General features: G+C 42.2%; 2 protein-coding genes across 5 annotated transcripts in view; one reads left to right on the forward strand and one right to left on the reverse strand.

The window, feature by feature from the left end:
• Positions 1–17,899, forward strand: part of LOC109903917 (uncharacterized) — a 51,329-nt gene extending 33,430 nt beyond the window's left edge. For all 3 annotated transcript variants that reach the window (XM_020500927.2, XM_031788300.1, XM_031788301.1), the window contains 17 exons: positions 1,042–1,080; positions 2,194–2,312; positions 2,542–2,856; positions 6,936–7,062; positions 7,164–7,199; positions 8,021–8,202; positions 8,400–8,526; positions 8,729–8,874; positions 11,519–11,645; positions 11,815–11,841; positions 13,503–13,615; positions 13,798–13,930; positions 14,104–14,243; positions 14,699–14,822; positions 15,121–15,279; positions 15,532–15,697; positions 16,117–17,899. In XM_020500927.2, the coding sequence (XP_020356516.1) occupies positions 1,042–1,080; positions 2,194–2,312; positions 2,542–2,856; positions 6,936–7,062; positions 7,164–7,199; positions 8,021–8,202; positions 8,400–8,526; positions 8,729–8,874; positions 11,519–11,645; positions 11,815–11,841; positions 13,503–13,615; positions 13,798–13,930; positions 14,104–14,243; positions 14,699–14,822; positions 15,121–15,279; positions 15,532–15,697; positions 16,117–16,205 (2,169 nt within the window). In that variant the 3' untranslated portion in view covers positions 16,206–17,899. The remainder of the gene's footprint in view (positions 1–1,041; positions 1,081–2,193; positions 2,313–2,541; positions 2,857–6,935; positions 7,063–7,163; positions 7,200–8,020; positions 8,203–8,399; positions 8,527–8,728; positions 8,875–11,518; positions 11,646–11,814; positions 11,842–13,502; positions 13,616–13,797; positions 13,931–14,103; positions 14,244–14,698; positions 14,823–15,120; positions 15,280–15,531; positions 15,698–16,116) is intronic.
• rtn4ip1 (reticulon 4 interacting protein 1) overlaps positions 17,064–20,368 on the reverse strand; it is a 30,193-nt gene continuing 26,888 nt past the window's right edge. The window contains exon 9 of one of the 2 annotated variants that reach the window (XM_020500929.2): positions 17,064–17,305. In XM_020500929.2, coding sequence (XP_020356518.1) covers positions 17,177–17,305 — 129 coding nt within the window. In that variant the 3' untranslated portion in view covers positions 17,064–17,176. The remainder of the gene's footprint in view (positions 17,306–20,368) is intronic. The other variant, XM_020500931.2, reaches the window with a different exon arrangement.

Below are 20,368 nucleotides of genomic sequence, written 5' to 3' on the forward strand. Positions count from 1 at the left end.
TTGGTCTTTTACCAAATAGGGCTATCTTCTCTATACCACCCCTACCTTGACACAGCACAACTGATTGGCTCAAATGATTAAGAAGGGAAGAATTTCCACAAAATGTTGAGAGAATGCCAAGCGTGTGCAAAGCTGTCATCAAGGCAAGGGGTGGCTATTTGAAGAATCTCAAATATTAAATATATTTTGGTTACTACATGATTCCATATGTACTGTTTCATAGTTTTGATGTCTTCACTATTATTCTACAATATAGAAAATAGTAAAAATAAAGAAAAATTAGTAGATGTTCTAAAACGTTTGACCGTTTAGTATATCTATGGTTGTCTCCACCTGCTTCTATTATATTCGCTCAGTACCATCACTGCTTTACTGCTTCAAACTGATAAATCACTTTAACAACTGAATGAGTTTTGACCTGCAAGGCATTATTTTATGGACTGGGCAGGTCTTTCAGAAACGGTTCACCTTGAACAAAGTCCTGGCAGTGACAGTATTATCTATCCCCAGGGCAACACATCACTAAATCACCTCAGGTCCATATTTTTCTTTTGGAATGTTGAAATCCATTCACAAGTTGTAGATCTTTACAAGTTATGTCTCTTAGAAAAAAGCCATACATTGTTTACAAGGAAAGACGAGAAGAAAAGGCATTCTTCACAATAAATGTTTCATATACGTCCAGAACGACCTCATTTTGTGCACCAGTTTTTATCAACATGCGAATAGCCTGACTTCTCTCGTGCTGTTCTGTTTATATGAGCCAGATGCCACGATTGCCATCTTACTTCCTTCCCAGCAAGCAGTGGGTGTAGACCCAACAACGTTTTTTTCATACACACCAAATACCATGTAGATGACTAACTATTGATGTTCTTTAAGCTGGCACATTTTTAACTGCTAGTCTTTTGAGTTATTTTTATCTGGAGGCGGTCCATAGTTTTGTCGGGAGTACAGGAAATACACAGGATACTTCTGCTTTTCCACCCCCCAGTCCCTCAGAAGAAAATGAAAGACAGCATGCTCTCTTTTCCTTTGCAGATTCCAGAAGTGAGAGGGTTTCATAAACGGCCTGGGAAGGTACAGTTGACTTTACATTAAACTAACTATCCAATATCCAGTGTTTTACAGTAACACACTGATATTAAAATATGATGCAAGGTATACACCTTGTGGTGTTTTGGAGAGTTCTAAATGATTTACTCTCATATAATTATTCATATTTCATGGTGATAATCCTGATAGATATTTAATAAAACAACATCTGCAGTATTCAATTATATTTTACAAACTAAAAACAAATGGTTCTATATAGTGCCAAATAAGGGCTATTTGGCTTGTAACGATAGTGGATCCTATTTTGGTGTTACATAGAACTGTTTTTTGAAGGTTCTATAAGGAACCATGCTCATAATGTTCTAAATGGAACCTTTATGGTGATTTAAAGAACCATTTCCTAAGGTTCTATAAAGAACCAATAAATAAAGGTTCTATATAGCACCAAAAAGGGTTCCGCTATCATTATAACCCATTATGAATGGTTCATTACAGAACCTTTATGGAGAATGGTTTTATAAACAAACTTTCTCAATCTGCAAAACCTTTTGAAGAACCATCAGGATTTTTTTATTCTGGTTAACCATATTATATTGTAAAAAACCCATATGTGTCCTTATTGTGTTAATGACAATATTAATCAGGTGTGCATGTGCTAGCTCTGGAATGGCTGGGTGTCCCTGAGGAGAGAATTCAGAACCACTAATTTAGACAACAGTTCTCAATAGACTCAAGGCCATATGTGGGTTTTTCACAAGGCACCAACACTGGCCATAGTCATATTTAATATGTAACAGATTAGATCAACTGGAATGACAATCACTCACGGTTGCACGAAAAGATATGGGTGCAAACCACACCCCAAAATATTCCAATGAGCCACCGCCCCTACACTTTAATTATCACTTAAACAGGAAAGAAACCTTTTCTGAACTGCAAAGAAACATTGAAGGGCTCAAAGGGTTCTTTGAGTCATTATGGTTCCACATAGAACAATCACCCTTCCCAAAGAACCCTTGAGGAACCCTTTTTTCTAAGTGTGTTTAAGAAGTTACAAGTGGCCATGATACAACCACCAAGTGTCACATGTAATGACCATGAGATGTACTTACTGTCCATCTCTACTTCCTGTTGTAGATAGTGCTCCATGAGCAGGCTCAGTTTGAAGGAGAGGCCTACGAGGTGTTTGGTGACGTGGAGGATGCCTCCATGATGAAGCTGTCTCCTGTCATCTCAGTCAGGGTCATCAGGGGATGGTAAGACCGTTTGTTGGGGACAACATTCTTCCCTCGTTCCCTTACTCTTTATTCCATCAATAAATGTTTAGATTAATACAAATCTCACACACATAAAAATCTTATTAACTTGACACAATCCTTTATGAATTGATGAATGTCTCATATTCACGAAGCATGACAGCAACTCTAAACATATTGTCACTGTTATGAACATGCCTCTGTGTGTCATCACTTCCTGTCTGTGTAGCTGGCTGCTATATGAGAAGCCAGGGTTCCAGGGGCGGACCATCGCCTTGGAGGAGGGCCCCATGGAGCTGGTCAACGTGTGGGCAGAGGAGGTGACATCAGGGGCACTGGACCAGATGGATCAGCCTGTCCCAACTTCACCCATGATCATCGGATCCATCCGCCTGGCAGTGAGGGACTACAGTTTACCTCAGATTGACCTGTACACTGAGGTGAATGGTCTGGGGAGGATGTCATCATTCTGTGACGACTCCATTGAGATCTGTTCCTATGGGAACATACAGAACACCGGCTCCATCAAGGTCCACTCTGGAGTGTAAGTTCTACCCACATACCAACACGGTTGAAGGTCCAACTCATAGTCCAGATATTGCTATAATATTCAATTGAATCCAGTATACTGGACTACATCGCCCCAGCAGGCTTGCTATTGCTAAAAAGCGTGTTGAAATGGATGAAACAGTTTGCAAACTATCATTTTGCATGTTCATTCATGATTTTGTGTATGCATTATTGTTGCCAATTCTTCTCATAGACAGAGCTTACTTCACTTTAGATATACCTTGTCATATGAAATACAGAATAAGACCTGAGAGTGTATTGGTCTGGCATCTTCTCTTTACTCAGTGGAATGCAGGCTGGCCTGTTTGTTTGTTGGAGTGACGTTAACCTGGCGTTAGATGTTTTCACCCAGTCACACAAACTGTTGTTGTTTTCTATATACAGTAGTTACCTTGGTGATTTTACATATGTGACCGACCGGCTCGATTCGGTCTTATGTAGCAAAATTTGAAATGGTGCTTTTTACATTGGAAAAACTCCGAGCTAGAAAATTGAATTTCATACACTACAGTTGAGGAACAATGGGAAAGTAATTCTGCTTTGAAAGTTGATAAACTTGTAACCTCACTTTTGAGAAAATGGCCTTTGAATGTTTTGGTACACCTCCTGGAGACCTCTTTGTCTACACCCATTCAGCATTGTTCACACCCTCTTAAGCTTTATCCCAACCCATCTCTTTAAGGGGTGATCCAAGCGTTCTGTCTTAACATCAGCAGTCAAGCCCCCGAGCTAACTGGCTAACGTTGGTTAGCTTGCTAGGTACTACCAGACACAAATGTGAGAACAGCTTACTCTGACCATTTTACTCACCCTAGCAGAGCTGGTTAGGCTGTTTTTATGTTATCCAGAGCATAGTGTTGAGCGTTTGTAAATGTGTCAGTTATTCTGCGCTCTGGCACACTCAGATGAGAGTGCTCTGAAATCGGAGTAGATAGCCAGAGCGAATTTACCAGCTACATCTATCAACAGTTGTTGCAATGACATCATTACCATTCTATTGAAATTGTTACTTGCATAGTGGAGTCTTTCGTTAAGAAATGTAGCTAGCTAGCTAAACAATGAACCATAATCCCAATTTATTACGTTACTAACCTGCATGAATCTGCAGGTAGCTAACCAATCAGGTTCAATGTTAGCTAGCATTAGGCTATAACTAGCCAAGCTCTGAGAAACAAATAATATTATATATATTATATATATTATATTAATATTGTTAGCTGACCTAACAACAGCAATCAGGCACCCAATCAGGCACCCAATGTAACTGTCTAACGTTGGCTAGCTTGTTAGCTACTTCTAGACACAAATGAGAGAACAGCTCACCCTGACCATTTTACTTGAAATGGATACTTGCATAGTGGAGTCTTTTGTTAAGACATGTAGCTAACTAACTAAACAATGAACCATAATCCCAACTCATGAACGTTACTACCCTGCATGATTCTGCAGATAGCTAACCAACCAGGTTCAATGTTAGCGTGCTAACATTAGGCTATAACTAGCAAAACAAATGGCTCTGAGATACGAATAATATTACTACACAGATCATACACGTAACGTCAGCTAGCGAGCCAGTCAGCTAACGTTAGCTAGCTAGCTAACAGTACACTAACTTGAAATGAAAACAACTTTCTGACAAAAATTTGAAATGTGTAATATCTGAAAATGGAGCTAGCTAGACTATCTTACCCGTATGGATGGACGCTTCTCCCTCTCTCCCAGATGCCATGGTTTCCCTTAGTTTGAAGATGTAATCCAGAGACAGGTGTTTTCTCCATCTCCTTAGCTATCATACTCTAATTCCATTGATTTCAAAACTCAGTCCTCCAGAAAGTGGAGAGCAACACTTATGCATTTCTACTATGCAATATATATATATATATATATATATATATATATATTTTTTTTAAAGCCGTATTAGACAGAATTACCTACACATAATGTTACTGACCAGCTCAAATAGACAGGAGTGTGCTACATGGCAGACCAATCCGAATTCATCTCTTGGCATGTCCAGCCCACTCATTATCCCAGCAAATCATTGCTTTCTTTTTCTGTTGTTAAACCAACTAGGCTCGTATTTACAGGTGACATACATGTTTGTTATTAAGACACATGAAGTTCACATTTTCCAGAAGGCATTTCTGTCCAAAAAACGCATTTTGATAAAAATATACAGTGGGGCAAAAAAGTATTTAGTCAGCCACCAATTGTGCAAGTTCTCCCACTTAAAAAGATGAGAGAGGCCTGTAATTGTCATCATAGGTACACTTCAACTATGACAGACAAAATGAGAGAAAAAAATCCAGAAAATCACATTGTAGGATTTTTAATGAATTTATTTGCAAATTATGGTGGAAAATAAGTATTTGGTCACCTACAAACAAGCAAGATTTCTGGCTCTCACAGACCTGTAACTTCTTCTTTAAGAGGCTCCTCTGTTCTCCACTCGTTACCTGTATTAATGGCACCTGTTTGAACTTGTTATCAGTATAAAAGACACCTGTCCACAACCTCAAACAGTCACACTCCAAACTCCACTATGGCCAAGACCAAAGAGCTGTCAAAGGACACCAGAAACAAAATTGTAGACCTGCACCAGGCTGGGAAGACTGAATCTGCAATAGGTAAGCAGCTTGGTTTGAAGAAATCAACTGTGGGAGCAATTATTAGGAAATGAAAGACATACAAGAACCACTGATAATCTCCCTCGATCTGGGTCTCCACGCAAGATCTCACCCCGTGGGGTCAAAATGATCACAAGAACGGTGAGCAAAAATCCCTGAACCACACGGGGGGACCTAGTGAATGACCTGCAGAGAGCTGGGACCAAAGTAACAAAGCCTACCATCAGTAACACACTACGCCGCCAGGGACTCAAATCCTGCAGTGCCAGACGTGTCCCCCTGCTTAAGCTAGTACATGTCGAGGCCCGTCTGAAGTTTGCTAGAGAGCATTTAGATGATCCAGAAGAGGATTGGGAGAATGTCATATGTTAGATGAAGCCAAAATATAACTTTTTGGTAAAAACTCAACTCGTAGTGTTTGGAGGACAAAGAATGCTGAGTTGCATGGGGTTGGAAACATCATGCTTTGGGGCTGTTTTTCTGCAAAGGGCCCAGGACGACTGATCCGTGTAAAGGAAAGAATAAATGGGGCCATGTATCGTGAGATTTTGAGTGAAAACCTCCTTCCATCAGCAAGGGCATTGAAGATGAAACGTGGCTGGGTCTTGCAGCATGAAAATGATCCCAAACACACCGCCCGGGCAACGAAGGAGTGGCTTCATAAGAAGCATTTCAAGGTCCTGGAGTGGCCTAGTCAGTCTCCAGATCTCAAACACATAGAAAATCTTTGGAGGCAGTTGAAAGTCCGTGTTGCCCAGCAACAGCCCCAAAACATCACTGCTCTAGAGGAGATCTGCATGGAAGAATGGGCCAAAATACCAGCAACAGTGTGTGAAAACCTCGTGAAGACTTACAGAAAACGTTTGACCTCTGTCATTGCCAACAAAGGGTATATAACAAAGTATTGAGATAAACTTTTGTTATTGACCAAATACTTATTTTGCACCACAATTTGCAAATAAATCCATTAAAAATCCTACAATGTGATTTTCTGGATTTTCTTTGTCATTTTGTCTGTCATAGTTGAAGTGTACCTATGATGAAAATTGCAGGCCTCATCTTTTTAAGTGGGAGAACTCGCACAATTGGTGGCTGACTAAATACTTTTTTGCCCCACTGTATATATATACGTTCAAATGGCTCTCCTGTGAAGTACTGACGTGTAACATACGTCTAGTTTCCTGAAACAAGTCACATATGTCGTCATTTTAGAGATAGTTTAGGATATCTACTCATGTCTGTCTTCTCAGGTGTGAAGGAGAATCACGGGGCTAACACCCTGAGCTTGTATTGGGATTTTCTTTATTATTCATATTTACATGGGAGCTGAAAAACAAAGGTGTGATGTACATCACTTAGTGTCTAATCTTTGTATGCGGTGTGTGTGTGTGTGTGTGTGTGTGTGGGCCTTTTCCCCGTCCTGTAGCTGGCTGGTGTATAGTGACCCAGGGTTTGGGGGTCTGCTAGCGGTGTTGGAGGTGGGAGAGTATCCCTGTCCAGAGGCCTGGGGATTCCCTCAGCCGTTCATCGGATCTCTGAAACCCCTCAAAATGGTATCATTATGGCATTCGTACTTATTTTCTGAAAATCCCTTTCCTCTGTTTTATCTTTATGATGTTTAAAAGCCTACTGTGTGCTTTTCCGTGTCTTACAGGGTGGGATAAAGGTGGAGCATTCTAATGACGTAAAGGTACGTTTCCCCTCTGTGAATTCTTCTGTTTTTATAGCTATTTCCATGGCCATTCATATTTACATCAATGTTTAAGGATGAAAAAAATAAACATACAGTCAGTGAATGACAGTGGGAAGTTTCAACAACTGCAAGAGCCTCTTATCACATAACTCATAATAACCAAAGGCTTGTAAAATGTTATTCTTGTGACATGGCTGAAGACTAGCTGTGATATGATGACATAGCATATTATTATAGCTCCGCTGCCATCCTAAATCCTCTGCCTTATCAAATCTGCCCGTTGTGAATCAGACAGACAGGCCTGTTGTTGCAGGTGAATTGGCCAGTGACTAGTGAGAGAACTATGTGCACTGGCAGCTCTATGGACACATGGCACCAGTGTGCTGTCTCTGCATGCGCTCACTCTCGCTGTCTAACCCAGAAGACAGGCCTGTGGTTACCAGTAGAGCTGTTTGTTTAGGTCAATTTCAGTAGTCAATCTAAAATGTAGAAATATGCTAGCGCAGTTTATGCGTTTTCAAGGGGCTGATAATGTAGTTGTGTGGCCCAGTATGTGCTGAACATTTGTGTATCCATTCAAGCATATGATTGATTTATAGGTTAGGAAAAAGTACCACGTAGCCATCTGTGCTTAAATTACACTGACAGACAGGCAGTGGTGAAATACAGTATGTTTTGGCCAGGTGGCACAGGGCCTAGGGAGCTGGAATCTGTGGTATGAGGAGCATGCAGCCCTGGCATGGGGATGGGGACGGCATGGAGAACACTGCCCACCTCAGCACATCAGTCTAAACTTGAACCCCTTCTCTCCCCCTCAGGCTCTGGTGTACGAGAGGCCGTGCTTTGAGGGCAAGTGTGTGGAGATTGACGATGATGTGTACGACTTCAGAGAGGGAGGAGATGAGGAAGATGGGGAGGAGGAGGAGGAGGAGGAAGAAGGGAATCCAATCAAAAGGAAGACATTGTGTTCTGTGGGATCCCTCAAGATCCTTAGAGGACTGTACGTACTTGTGGTTGATCTCAGCTGACATACTGTACAGTAAGGGATAGTATTGTAGAATTGTGTATCTTATCTAACTATGTAATGACCCCCTTCTGCCCATATTAACCTATCATAACACAGATTAATGGTCTATTAATTCTGTACTGTATTGGCTTGTATGTACTCGAACATCACCCTCCTGATTGTCCCTGTAGCTGGGTGGGCTATGATGAGCCAGACTTTGAGGGTCACCAGTATCTCCTGGAGGAGGGGGAGTACCCTGACTGGAGGGAGTGGGGAGGCTACGGAGACCAGCTCCTGTCACTGCGCCCTGTATGCTCTGTAAGTATTGCAACTCTATTCAGAGCTATGTGAACATGACCATGGTTTAAATCTGTTTCATCTATTTCCGACCTGTCTTTGATGGGTTTTGATGATTCAAAGTATGAATGGTCAGGTAGTTGAAAAGATGGGTCTACTTTGATCTTGTTAATCCAGAGGGGCCATTTGAATGGTGTTTGTGTGTACATTCCCTGTGTTGTAGGACTTCCTGTCTCCCCATGTGAAGCTGTTCAGTGAGAGGGACTTTGGGGAGAGAGGGGTCCACATGGACCTGCTGGGGCCTGTCACTAACATGGAGGACACCTGCTGCGGCCCCAAGACGCAGTCCATCAATGTCCAGGGTGGAGTGTAAGTCAAATTCTCTGACAGTCCTATGTAGCAGGCCTTGCATCCAATGAAACGCGGTGTGTCACAGTGCTTGCTGTGCTGGAGATATATAGGTGGGTCACTCCTATCCTCTTTCCTCTTATTGCAGGCTTTTAATGAACACACACTCACACACACAGCACCGGAGGGCACAAACATGAAAGAGGTGTGTGAATGTCACACTTAGTAAAGTAATACTGAAGGTTAGACAATGGGTGGAGAAATGAGAGCGCTCTCTAGGGTTACATATTCTAAAAGATGAGATTAGGGTGTAAAGGCACAGTGCTGGAGTCAATATTATTATTACGTTTTTCGAAAAGGGAGTGGCCATGTTCCAGACATGAATTGAATCACCTTCAGCTTCATTGGCTATTAGCAGGATGGATGCCGGTGCTTTTATGGTATATTCAGTGGTTCATAAGCTATCACAAATGTCTCTATGTTAGAATGAAATTAGAACTTTCACTTCCGTTTTAATGCATCTTTCCAAACTATTTAGTTATGTAGGGCCAGATTTTGACCCGAGTTAAGTGCATCTAAATGGAACAAAATTCCCTTTTTATGCACTTTTCTTTCTATGCGTACTCTGACCTTGAACTTAAGCATGAGAATAGCATGCTATTCTCACATAGTTAGATCTAAGAAATCAAGGTGTGGCAGAGGTGTATTCTGAACTTTACTTAATTCTCTAATAATTCTACCACATTTACACCACCATTCTCCATGCACTGTAACATGCAGGGATGGGCACTCTCGAATGTCTTGATTATAGGTTAACTCGACTTTCTCTGTCTCCTATTTCTATCATGTTAAATATTAGCCACTTTCATTATCAACCATCAGTAGGACTAATAACCACACATATTTAACTGCCAATTTACTGTTAGTTCCCTTCAGTTGGTATAGCCGACATTGTCATTCCATTGTTTTGTTTACCTAAGTTTTCTTCCTCTGTAAACGCCGTTACGGATGTGTGGTTGTTGCTGAGGATCGTTAGTAACAGTTGATGATTTAAAAAAGACATGTAGGTTAATTAAAACGTTGTTGAGCGGAGCGCAGACCAAGCCGTAGCCATTTGAATCCGGCACATGGCACAATACGTGTTATCACACTGTTCCATGGTTAGTGCAGGCCAAACATACGTGTATATTGTACACCTATTCTCTCTATTATAATTGTATGTTCACTAACCTTCCAACATTACCATGGGTTGAAGAACTGGATGTGGCAACTTTCAGAATGAATCAAACCACAGTTTTTCTTTATTTCGTGTATAAAGGCTCCCCAAACCAGTTTCTATGATTCATAAATACTTTCCTAAACCTAAATAATCTACAAGATCAGAGTATTTATAAATCTACCAATTGGTGCTGAAACGGAGGTGAGTATGCATATATTTAAATGTCTTTCTTTAATTGATCCTACTATTCTGAACCTGTTCTCTCGAGTCTGTCACCAAAATCACTACTATACGGTACACTGTATTTAAAGGGATGCCTTAAGATGCATGTACTGAAAACCCTATTGAATGAAAACTCCCAGAGTTTGGTTGAATTAAATGTATTCAGAGCGTGCAAGGTAGCCACACCTGCAGAGCGCATTACCCGACTGAATAAGTTTAGTCTGAATACCAAATGCTGAGGAGTGCGTAGGAAAGGTGTACATTCTTTCATCGGAATCGGCCTCGTAGAGCATAATCCTAAATCTTATGTAGTTCAGACTGAACAACTGAATGGGGATAACCCTTACATCATCTCTTTATACGCTTCTTCTGTTTACTCACTAATTGTTTTATAACCTTTCAAAATGCCAGGGCGGTTTGTTTGGCTAGTATGGAGCTACAGCTAGTGATTTAAGTTATAAACATCTAATGCCAGGGCTGTTGGTTTGGTAGTAATATAATGGAGTTACAGCTTTCCTCTGACACCGCCTATTATATAGGTCCTGGATGGCAGGAAGCTTGGCCCCAGTGATGCACTGGGCCGTACACACTACCCTCTGTAGCGCCTTATGGTCATATCCCGAGCAGTTGCAATACCAGGCGGTAATGCAGCCGGTCAGGATGCTTTTGATGATGCAGCTGTAGAACTTTTTTAGGATCTGGGGACCCATTCCAAATCTTTTCAGTCTCCTGGGGGGAAAAAGGTTTTGTCGTGCCCTCTTCATGACCGTCTTGGTGTGTTTAGACCATGATAGTTCGTTGGTGATGTGGACACCAACGAATTTGAAACTCCCGACTCGCTTCACTACAGCCCCGTCAATGTTATTGGGGGCCTGTTCGGCCCGCCCTTTCCTGTAGTCCACGATCAACTACAGGGCGGTAATAATTTAGGTTACCTTTGCTTCCTTGGGTACAGGGACTATGGTGGTCTGCTTGAAACATGTAGGTATTACAGACTCGGTCAGGGAGAGGTTGAAAATGTCAGTGAAGTTAGAGGACTAGAGACTACAGTCAAATGATAAGGCCTATAATGATCATATTCCGACCACCTGTTTAAAGTTTATGTAACACGGGAGGGAATGATGCTATTTACAACATGTTATATTGTAAAATTGTACTGTTTTATGGGGTGTCCTACTGTAAGTGTTCATTTGCCAGTTCCAACCTGTTGTGTGCTCTAAACAGGTGGGTTGCCTTTGAGAACCCAATGTTCTGCGGAGAGCTCTACGTTCTAGAGAAAGGCCTCTACGGAAGCCCAGAGGACTGGGGAGGACAGAACCTCAAGATCTCCTCGCTGCAGCCCGTTTTCCAGGTAAACCGTTGTAAAATAATACTCACGGTAGTATCACATTTATAGTATCATACTAAGTTTTTACTTGCATGACAGTGATAAGTTGTGAGGGTGGTGAGGATACTTTGAAATTGTTTATCCAGTGACGATATAGAATGTAATCCATCATTTCCTTCTTTATTCCTTTCAGGATAACCTGGGTGGAAGCAAGTTCAAGGTAAAGTCAGATAGTGATAAACAAATAGTATTAACTATCTTAACATAGTAATTAGTGTATGGGAGTGATTATACCATCAGTTTGCATGAAGAGTAGCCTACGTGTAGTGGTGTAGTGGAGGGTATAAGCAGGTTTAAGCCATATGCCCACTTCTTTTTCAGTGGGCATTGCGTATACTCACTTCTAAATTCCCATGATGCGTATGAAAGTATTGGAGTGGAGATATACCCCGGCTGGTGGACCAGATCAGAATGTTTAGCTTAAAATGTCTTTCTTCACATTTTCAGCACAGCAATGTGCACACTGCTGTAGACCTAGAATGGTGCAAATGTTCCAGAATGCAATTTGAGGGGAAACACTGTTCTAAAATCCATACCACATGTGTGAGCGGTTTCATGGACAGAGTTGGAAATATCTGTTAGAAACGTAGAGAGGGGAGATCTAAAGATGCAACAACTACCATGGGTTACTAAAATGACTAGGATAATGCCTTTAGCTGCTAAACAATCAAAGAAATTTAAAAGAAAACCAATAGAACATGAGAAAGCATATGAGGAAGTCTTTATAAAATAATTGCCTCCAAGTTTCTATGGTGGGATTTTAGCTATAGGCTACTTTGAAGCATGCCTCATAATATGAAGTAAAACGTCCAGGTTTAAAAAAATTAAGGAACATGGAAAAAATATAGCAATGCTAATGATAGGCCTAACAGTCTTCTGGTAGATCAGGTGTCAAACTCATTCCACAGGGGCCGAGTGTCTGCGGGGTTTTTGTTCCACCCTTGTACTTGATTGATGATTTAAGGTCACTAATTAGTAAGGAACTTCCCTAACCTGGTTGTCTAGGTCTTAATTGAAAGAAGAAAAAAAGAAAAAAACACAGACACTCGGCCATCCATGGAATGAGTTTGACACCCCTGTGGAATGAGTTTGACACCCCTGTGGAATGAGTTTGACACCCCTGTGGAATGAGTTTGACACCCCTGTGGAATGAGTTTGACACCGCTGTGGAATGAGTTTGACACCCCTGTGGTAGATGGGAAAGTCTTTCCCCCAAAATCTTCTCAATGAAATGTTAACTAGGTACAAAGTAGCCTATGCCTACCTGGCAGAATTATATTATTTGCGACATTTGTTTTGCAAACTCCATCTCATGTGCTACAAAAAAACACTACTAACCAAACAACAGTGCTAGGTGCCCGAGCACTTGAATTAAAGGGTAACTACACAATAATAAAAAAAATGTATTCTATTTTTCCCAGACCTCAAAAGTGGTGTGCTGATGTGGTTTAAGCATTGTTGTGGTGTGGTCTTAGAACATCCAAGTTTGTAGTTTTACTATTAAACCTGTGAATTTCAGACTTAGTTGACAGCATCATTTATCTGTTTAAATAGTAGGCCTACTATTAGACTACTGCACAGTACAGCTTGGGTTGAGCTGTGAAAGACCAATATGGATTTATCATTTTAGGTCATTCAGACTGTATGTCACTGTTTCTCATAGAATTCTTCACACAGGACACCTTTGCTTAGCCGGTTGGGCCGCCGAGGAAATTTTGGGCAAAATTAAGAGTATACCCACTTCTCCAGCCACCACTACCTACCTGTAATCCACTGTACATTATGGCGGTCTCATGTCAGTCTCCTGTGTATGTACCGTAGGTCCAGCTGTTCTCAGAGCCTGGGTTCCAGGGCAGAGTGGTGGTACTGGAGGACAGTGTGGTATCCCTGGAGGAAGACTTCTCCCCTCGCTCCTGTAGAGTACTGGCTGGGAGGTGGGCAAAAAAATCTGCTTTAAATGCAGCATGTAAACATCAATACGGTGCCTTTTGATAGGAAAAAAATACTGAAAGTGTAGGCTTTCTTTTTCTGTTGTCCAAGAGCCCTCTGAACACTCAAAGGGGACTTAGTACTGGAGAGCGCTATGTTGACTGTGTGCCTCTATGTTATGTTCCAGCTGGGTGGCATATGAGGGATCCCAGTTCACAGAGCACATGTTTGTCCTGGAGGAGGGAGATTACCCCAACACTGAGTCAATGGGCTGTCTGGGTCCTGACTCTACCATCCGCTCCATACAGACCATCAGCCATGTGAGTAGAGTGGATTATGTGTGTTGGCATGGGATGCACGCGTACAGTATTTGTGAACCTAAGTCATGTCTGTGTAAAGTGACTGCATATCTTAGAGATGTCCTGTACCTACAATACCATAATGTATAATCTCACGTTTTTACCCACCCTCCCCTTCCCCCTTGTCTCTCCAGGAGTTCTCCCTCCCGTCCATAACGCTGTTCAGTAAGGTTGGCTGTAGAGGCCGTAGGGTGGTGCTGACGGGAGAGACGGTGAACCTGCAGCTGGCTGGGGTTGACAGACGCATACGCTCCCTGGTGATCCACGGAGGAATGTAAGTCACACCTGGATAGGATTTGACCGTTTTTATTAGGCGATTAAAAACAAACATTGACATTTTAAAGAGAGAGTTTCATTTACAATTCCCCTTGGTTGGTTGAAGCACTGTCTAAGCAACTAATAAACCATCAACCAGGCCTCTATTTAATCTGTATCCCTGAAGCGATGCAGATTGCCCAAATAAATGTAAAGGTAATTTCCCTTTGAGCCGACTTCTGCAGCGTTTACAGTGAACGCAGTCTCCGCTGACGCGGGAACATTGCCTTTAAATTTCAATCACGCTGTAAAGCTGAACTTCCGCGATACGGATTGAATAGAGCCCATAGTTTTGCTGGGCTATTGTAAACTGAAACGGTGTAGGAAGGTTGATTGTTTACATTTGAGGTGTGTCAGAGATGTTGTATAAGAAGACCAACTGACTGTGTTGGATTGATTTCTCCTGCCCTACAGTTGGGTGTTGTGTGAGGATAGTAACCACCGGGGCCGTCAGATCCTGCTACCGCCAAGCGAACTGAATGATTGGTGTAAGTTCAGCAGCTGGCCGCGAATCGGATCCCTGCGACCACTATTGCAGGTATGGAAGCGGGGAATGGTTCCATTTTAGATTCACATATTGCTGTCTATCCAATACAGTTTTCCCTATAACTAAACAACAGTCAATGGACTGTATCCTAACATGAGATCTGTGTACACAACTCAACTTTTGCACCAATCTCATTTTGTCATCACTGCATGAATTACCCCATAATGCAAATAATATGCAGCCACCTCAAGTTAGGATTTGGATAATGACCACTGTCGGGTGAGAAGAACTCTTATCTCGCCTAGTCAAGCTAATGTTAAGTGTGTTGTTTGCCTATTGACCTCTACAGAAGCAGGTGTACTTCCGTTTGCGGAGCAGAGAGACGGGCGATGTGATGTCCCTGTCAGGGCCTCTGGATGAAATCAAGCTTTTGCGGGTCCAGGCCCTGGAGGAGTCAGGGGGAGTGGACCAGACTTGGATCTACCATGACGGAGTCCTACGCTGCAAGGTACCTCATGGGCTCAAACTTTTGCACTTAATCATCATTTCCACTCATTCCATCGCCGCCAACTTCAAGTGTTGCAGAACTAGCTTCCTCGTTCTTTCAACATAGTTTCATGTCACTTGTTGAGCATATCCCAGTAAAATTGTCAATTATCTCTCATATAAAATCAAATTAAACTTTATCTGTACCATGCTTGTCAGTTTGTATTCATACAGAATCCACCCAGATCTGAACCCATATTCTCTGTCTCTATAGCTGGTGGAGGACTGTTGCCTGCAGACATCAGGGAGCATTATCATGGCAGGCAGCAGGCTGAGTGTGTCCCCTCCGGAGCCAGGGATAGACAACCAGCTGTGGAGCATTACCCCAGACGGCCTGGTCCGATGCCACCTCAAACCTGACCTGGTGCTGGAGATTAAAGGTCAGATCAGTTCTTCTGCTCTCTCTCTCAGCTAGCCTTACTATCATTAGCTAAGAGTTACCAAGATAGGAGCTCTGGCATTCAGCTCAGTCCCCATAGTTATAGTCTGGCTCCATCTGGTGGTAGGTTTAGGAAGTGTAGTTTGTATTATCCATATGTTGCCACGTCCTCAAGCTATTGAATAGGTAGCCGCTACCAAACCTAGATACACTCTCAAACTTGTATATCATTTTAGCCAGTAGTTTTGAAAGTGGTGCTCACGAGACAAAAGTGGTTCCCGTTTTGTGTACTACGTCATCCATTTCATATGATATTTTACATCCTGACTAATTTTGTTTGCAATTCATATAATATGTTACAAATTTGTTGTGCTTAAGATCCTGGAGTACACCTTTAACTGTATTGTATTCTTTTCACAGGTGGACAAAGTTATGACAAAACTCAAGTGATTCTCAATACATTTGATGAGAGAAAACACACCCAAAGATGGTCTTTGGAGATCCTGTAATGGAATGTCAATCTGGCCCTTGCCCTTCCACAGCAGCTCAGCTCTGTGATGCAGCTCCACACTCTTGCTTCTTGATGAAGTTTCTCCATGGGCCTTAGTGCTCTGTGATGCTGGTCTGCAGTGGGCCTCCAAACATTCTGCAACATTTGTTGAGCTTGAGAGCAGAAATTCCAAACTGTCTTTGTGAAATACAACCGTAAACCAGTGATCTACACTCTGAAGACAAAACTACACACGGCTATAGAACTATCTATCGAGCAAGGAGCACAGCATTTTACTTTGAGGACTTGACTGATGCTGTACAAATACCACAATTCATTTGTTCACTTACCTCTCATTGAGCAAACCAAAGAATAACTGTATGGGAATGTGTCTCTCCTGTATTCATATCATTTACAATGACTTAAGCCCTGTGTTAATGCTGATTTTATCCACAAATCTCTTTTCTATGGTACTTTACCAGTCAATTACTGAGATCGGTTTTCTTACAACAATGTTGGAAATGTATGTCTTTTTTAGCACACTTATTGTTCTATGGTCACATATTCTTAATGTAATAGATGAACACTCCTTAAATTCTCCAAATGTTTTGTGTAAATGTTTTTTCTAGACTTTTGAAGTCAACTTAATATTTTTCTACAGACATCACTGCACAGTACATTAGCTTCTGCAGGTGTATAGATTTTGTTGAATGACTAAATATCAACTTCAACAGTGTGCTACAATATCATACTAACCACGGTCTTACTTGTAAATATGTCAACAAAATGCTGTTACATCTACAACAAAAAATTGTTTCCTTGATTGGTGTTACTATGGCGAAGAATCTCAATTACCCTTTCAATGAAGATCACACGGTCAAGGACTTGAATACGTTTTACTTATCACATAGCTACAACAGGCAGCCTCTTCTCAGACAGACACACAGTCATAGCCTTAGCACAGACGATCATAAAGGATCATTTCGCTGGTTACTCGGCTGAGTCCTCTCCGCTGCTGATCTTGACCACAGTCTTCCCCCGAGCATGTCCTTTCTCTACCTTCAGCATGGCCTGGGGCACCTGGGAGAAGGTAAACTCCTCCTCCACCACCGCACGGATCTGCAGAAACAGGAAGTGTGGTCACACGAAGTAAAAAAAATAAAAAAACAAACCTGACTTTAGACATGTGTGAAGGGGCAAAGGTCGGGATTCACTCAAAGGCTTGTTATCGACAAGTGCATTGCACTTACCTTCAAAATAAAATGTATACTTGAGCCAAAATCTCTGCAAAACTTAGCATGAATTGATCTCCACAAATATCTGAGAAATTGCCTTTAAAAGGTGCATTGTCGGTTGTGCAGTGCACAGTTCTGCAACGGGCCTTTGAATGAATCCTGGCCAAATTGATCTTCCAAAAAAGAAAATGAATAACAGAGAAAGTTGAGTCATATGGTGCATCTGTCGGCACAGTAGCCTACATTGAAAAATGGAGAGTTCCTCTTCTACACAGAATGACCTGATCCTTACCTCTGTGTGGATTGAAGATAACCTATAATTGAAGTGGTAAGGATGTACTGACATCTTTCAGAAAACTACGACGTACACCAACACTGTACACAACAGCACCCTGTTCAGCCTAAGATGCTCTTATCATGTAGGTGTATTGTATATTTGAAAATGAGTATTAAAAAAATGAAAAAATTACATAATTGACACAGTATACCGCATATTCTGTTGCTAACCTAACATTGTAATGAGTCAACACACACCTTTGCACCCTGTTGTGTATGTTGTCATGACAAACATACCAACAGCATGGTAGGACAACCAACTGTAGAGGATCTGGTGACCAGGCCAAGCTGAAACTAGCCGTAGCCGTTTCATCAGAATAGAATGGAACCGTGATGTCATGGTGGAACGCTTCCATAATACCCAGGCAGGCCATGAAGAGACAGGAATCTGTTCCGCTTCCAGGCTGGGGAGTGGGCCCGGGGGCTAACAAAGGGCCTGGATTAAGGGCCTAGCACCCAGATTACACTGGCATTCCATCTTGACCGGTCAGGACAGCCCCGACATAGCAGGTGATCATCTGGTCTGACCATACCAAACCCAGCCTCCCTCACTGTCTGTCTGACAAACGAGAAGGGGAGGTGTGTGTAGTGTGGCTTCAGCCAATTGATGGCTGAAGCGTACCGATTAGTTCCTCCACTTGGCCAAGGGGGTCATAAAAAAACCACTATTGACCAATATAATGTGGCACTCCGATGTAATGGTGCCACTATTGACCAATATAATTTCACCCTTGAATCAAGTGCAATATGTATTAAAAAATAATTCTCACAAAAGTAGTGCACTAGGCCTTTAATAGTCTTCCATGAGGGGAATGTCTATTAAAAGACTTACCCCTCATGGAAGACTATTAAAGGCCTAGTGCACTACTTTTGTGAGAATTATTTTTTTCTCTCCAAAAAATAAATAAAAAATTATATATATATATATATACACATACATACATACATACACTGCTCAACACATCCTAGATCTGAATAAATGAAATATTCTTATTACTTTTTTCTTTACATAGTTGAATGTGCTGACAACAAATCACACAAAAATTATCAATGGAAATCAAATTTATCAACCCATGTGGGTCTGAATTTGGAGTCACACTCAAAATTAAAGTGGAAAACCACACTACAGGCTGATCCAACTTTGATGTAATGTCCTTAAAACAAGTCAAAATGAGGCTCAGTAGTGTGTGTGGCCCCCACGTGCCTGTATGACCTCCCTACAACACCTGGGCATGCTCCTGATGAGGTGGCGGATGGTCTCCTGAGGGATCTCCTCCCAGACCTGGACTAAAGCATCTGCCAACTCCTGGACAGTCTGTGGTGCAACATGGCGTTGGTGGATGGAGCGAGACATGATGTCCCAGATGTGCTCAATTGGATTCAGGTCTGGGGAACGGGCGGGCCAGTCCATAGCATCAATGCCTTCCTCTTGCAGGAACCGCTGACAACACTCCAGCCACATGAGGTCTAGCATTGTCTTGCATTAGGAGGAACCTAGGGCCAACCGCACCAGCATATGGTCTCACAAGGGGTCTGAGGATCTCATCTCGGTACCTAATGGCAGTCAGGCTACCTCTGGCGAGCACATGGAGGGCTGTGCGGCCCCCAAAGAAATGCCACCCCACACCATGACTGACCCATTGCCAAACCGGTCATGCTGGAGGATGTTGCAGGCAGCAGAAAGTTCTCCACGGCGTCTCCAGACTCTGTCACGTCTGTCACATGTGCTCAGTGTGAACCTGCTTTAATCTGTGAAGAGCACAGGGCGCCAGTGGCGAATTTGCCAATCTTGGTGTTCTCTGGCAAATACCAAACGTCCTGCACGGTGTTGGGCTGTAAGCACAACCCCCACCTGTGGACGTCGGGCCCTCATACCACCCTCATGGAGTCTGTTTCTGACCGTCTCCGGGTAGCGCCTCCATGCTCTGGACACTACGCTGACAGACACAGCAAACCTTCTTGCCACAGCTCGCATTGATGTGCCATCCTGGATGAGCTGCACTACCTGAGCCACTTGTGTGGGTTGTAGACTCCGTCTCATGCTACCACTCGAGTGAAAGCACCGCCAGCATTCAAAAGTGACCAAAACATCAGCCAGGAAGCATAGGAACTGAGAGGTGGTCTGTGGTCACCACCTGCAGAACCACTCCTTTATTGGGGGTGTCTTGCTAATTGCCTATAATTTCCACCTGTTGTCTATTCCATTTGCACAACAGCATGTGAAATTTATTGTCAATCAGTGTTGCTTCCTTAGTGGACAGTTTGATTTCACAGAAGTGTGATTGACTTAGAGTTACATTGTGTTGTTTAAGTTATTTTTTTGAGCAGTACATATATATATATATATATAAATACACATTTAATTTTTGGGAGAGAAAAAAATAATGCACTAGCCCTTTAATAGTCTTCCATGAGGTGTAAGTATTTTAATAGACATTCCCCTCATGGGTTTCTGGTAAATATTTTTTTTAGGGCACCCCTACTTCCCGCCGCTACATGCATGGTTCAGAATATTAGGGAATAAAAGAAAGCCATCTAAATATGCATATGCATGTCACCCTGACCATGTCCACATTCAGTTCTTCAACCCGTGGTAATGTTGGAAGGTTAG

Source organism: Oncorhynchus kisutch, linkage group LG14, assembly GCF_002021735.2.
Source record: "Oncorhynchus kisutch isolate 150728-3 linkage group LG14, Okis_V2, whole genome shotgun sequence".
NCBI lineage: Eukaryota > Metazoa > Chordata > Actinopteri > Salmoniformes > Salmonidae > Oncorhynchus > Oncorhynchus kisutch.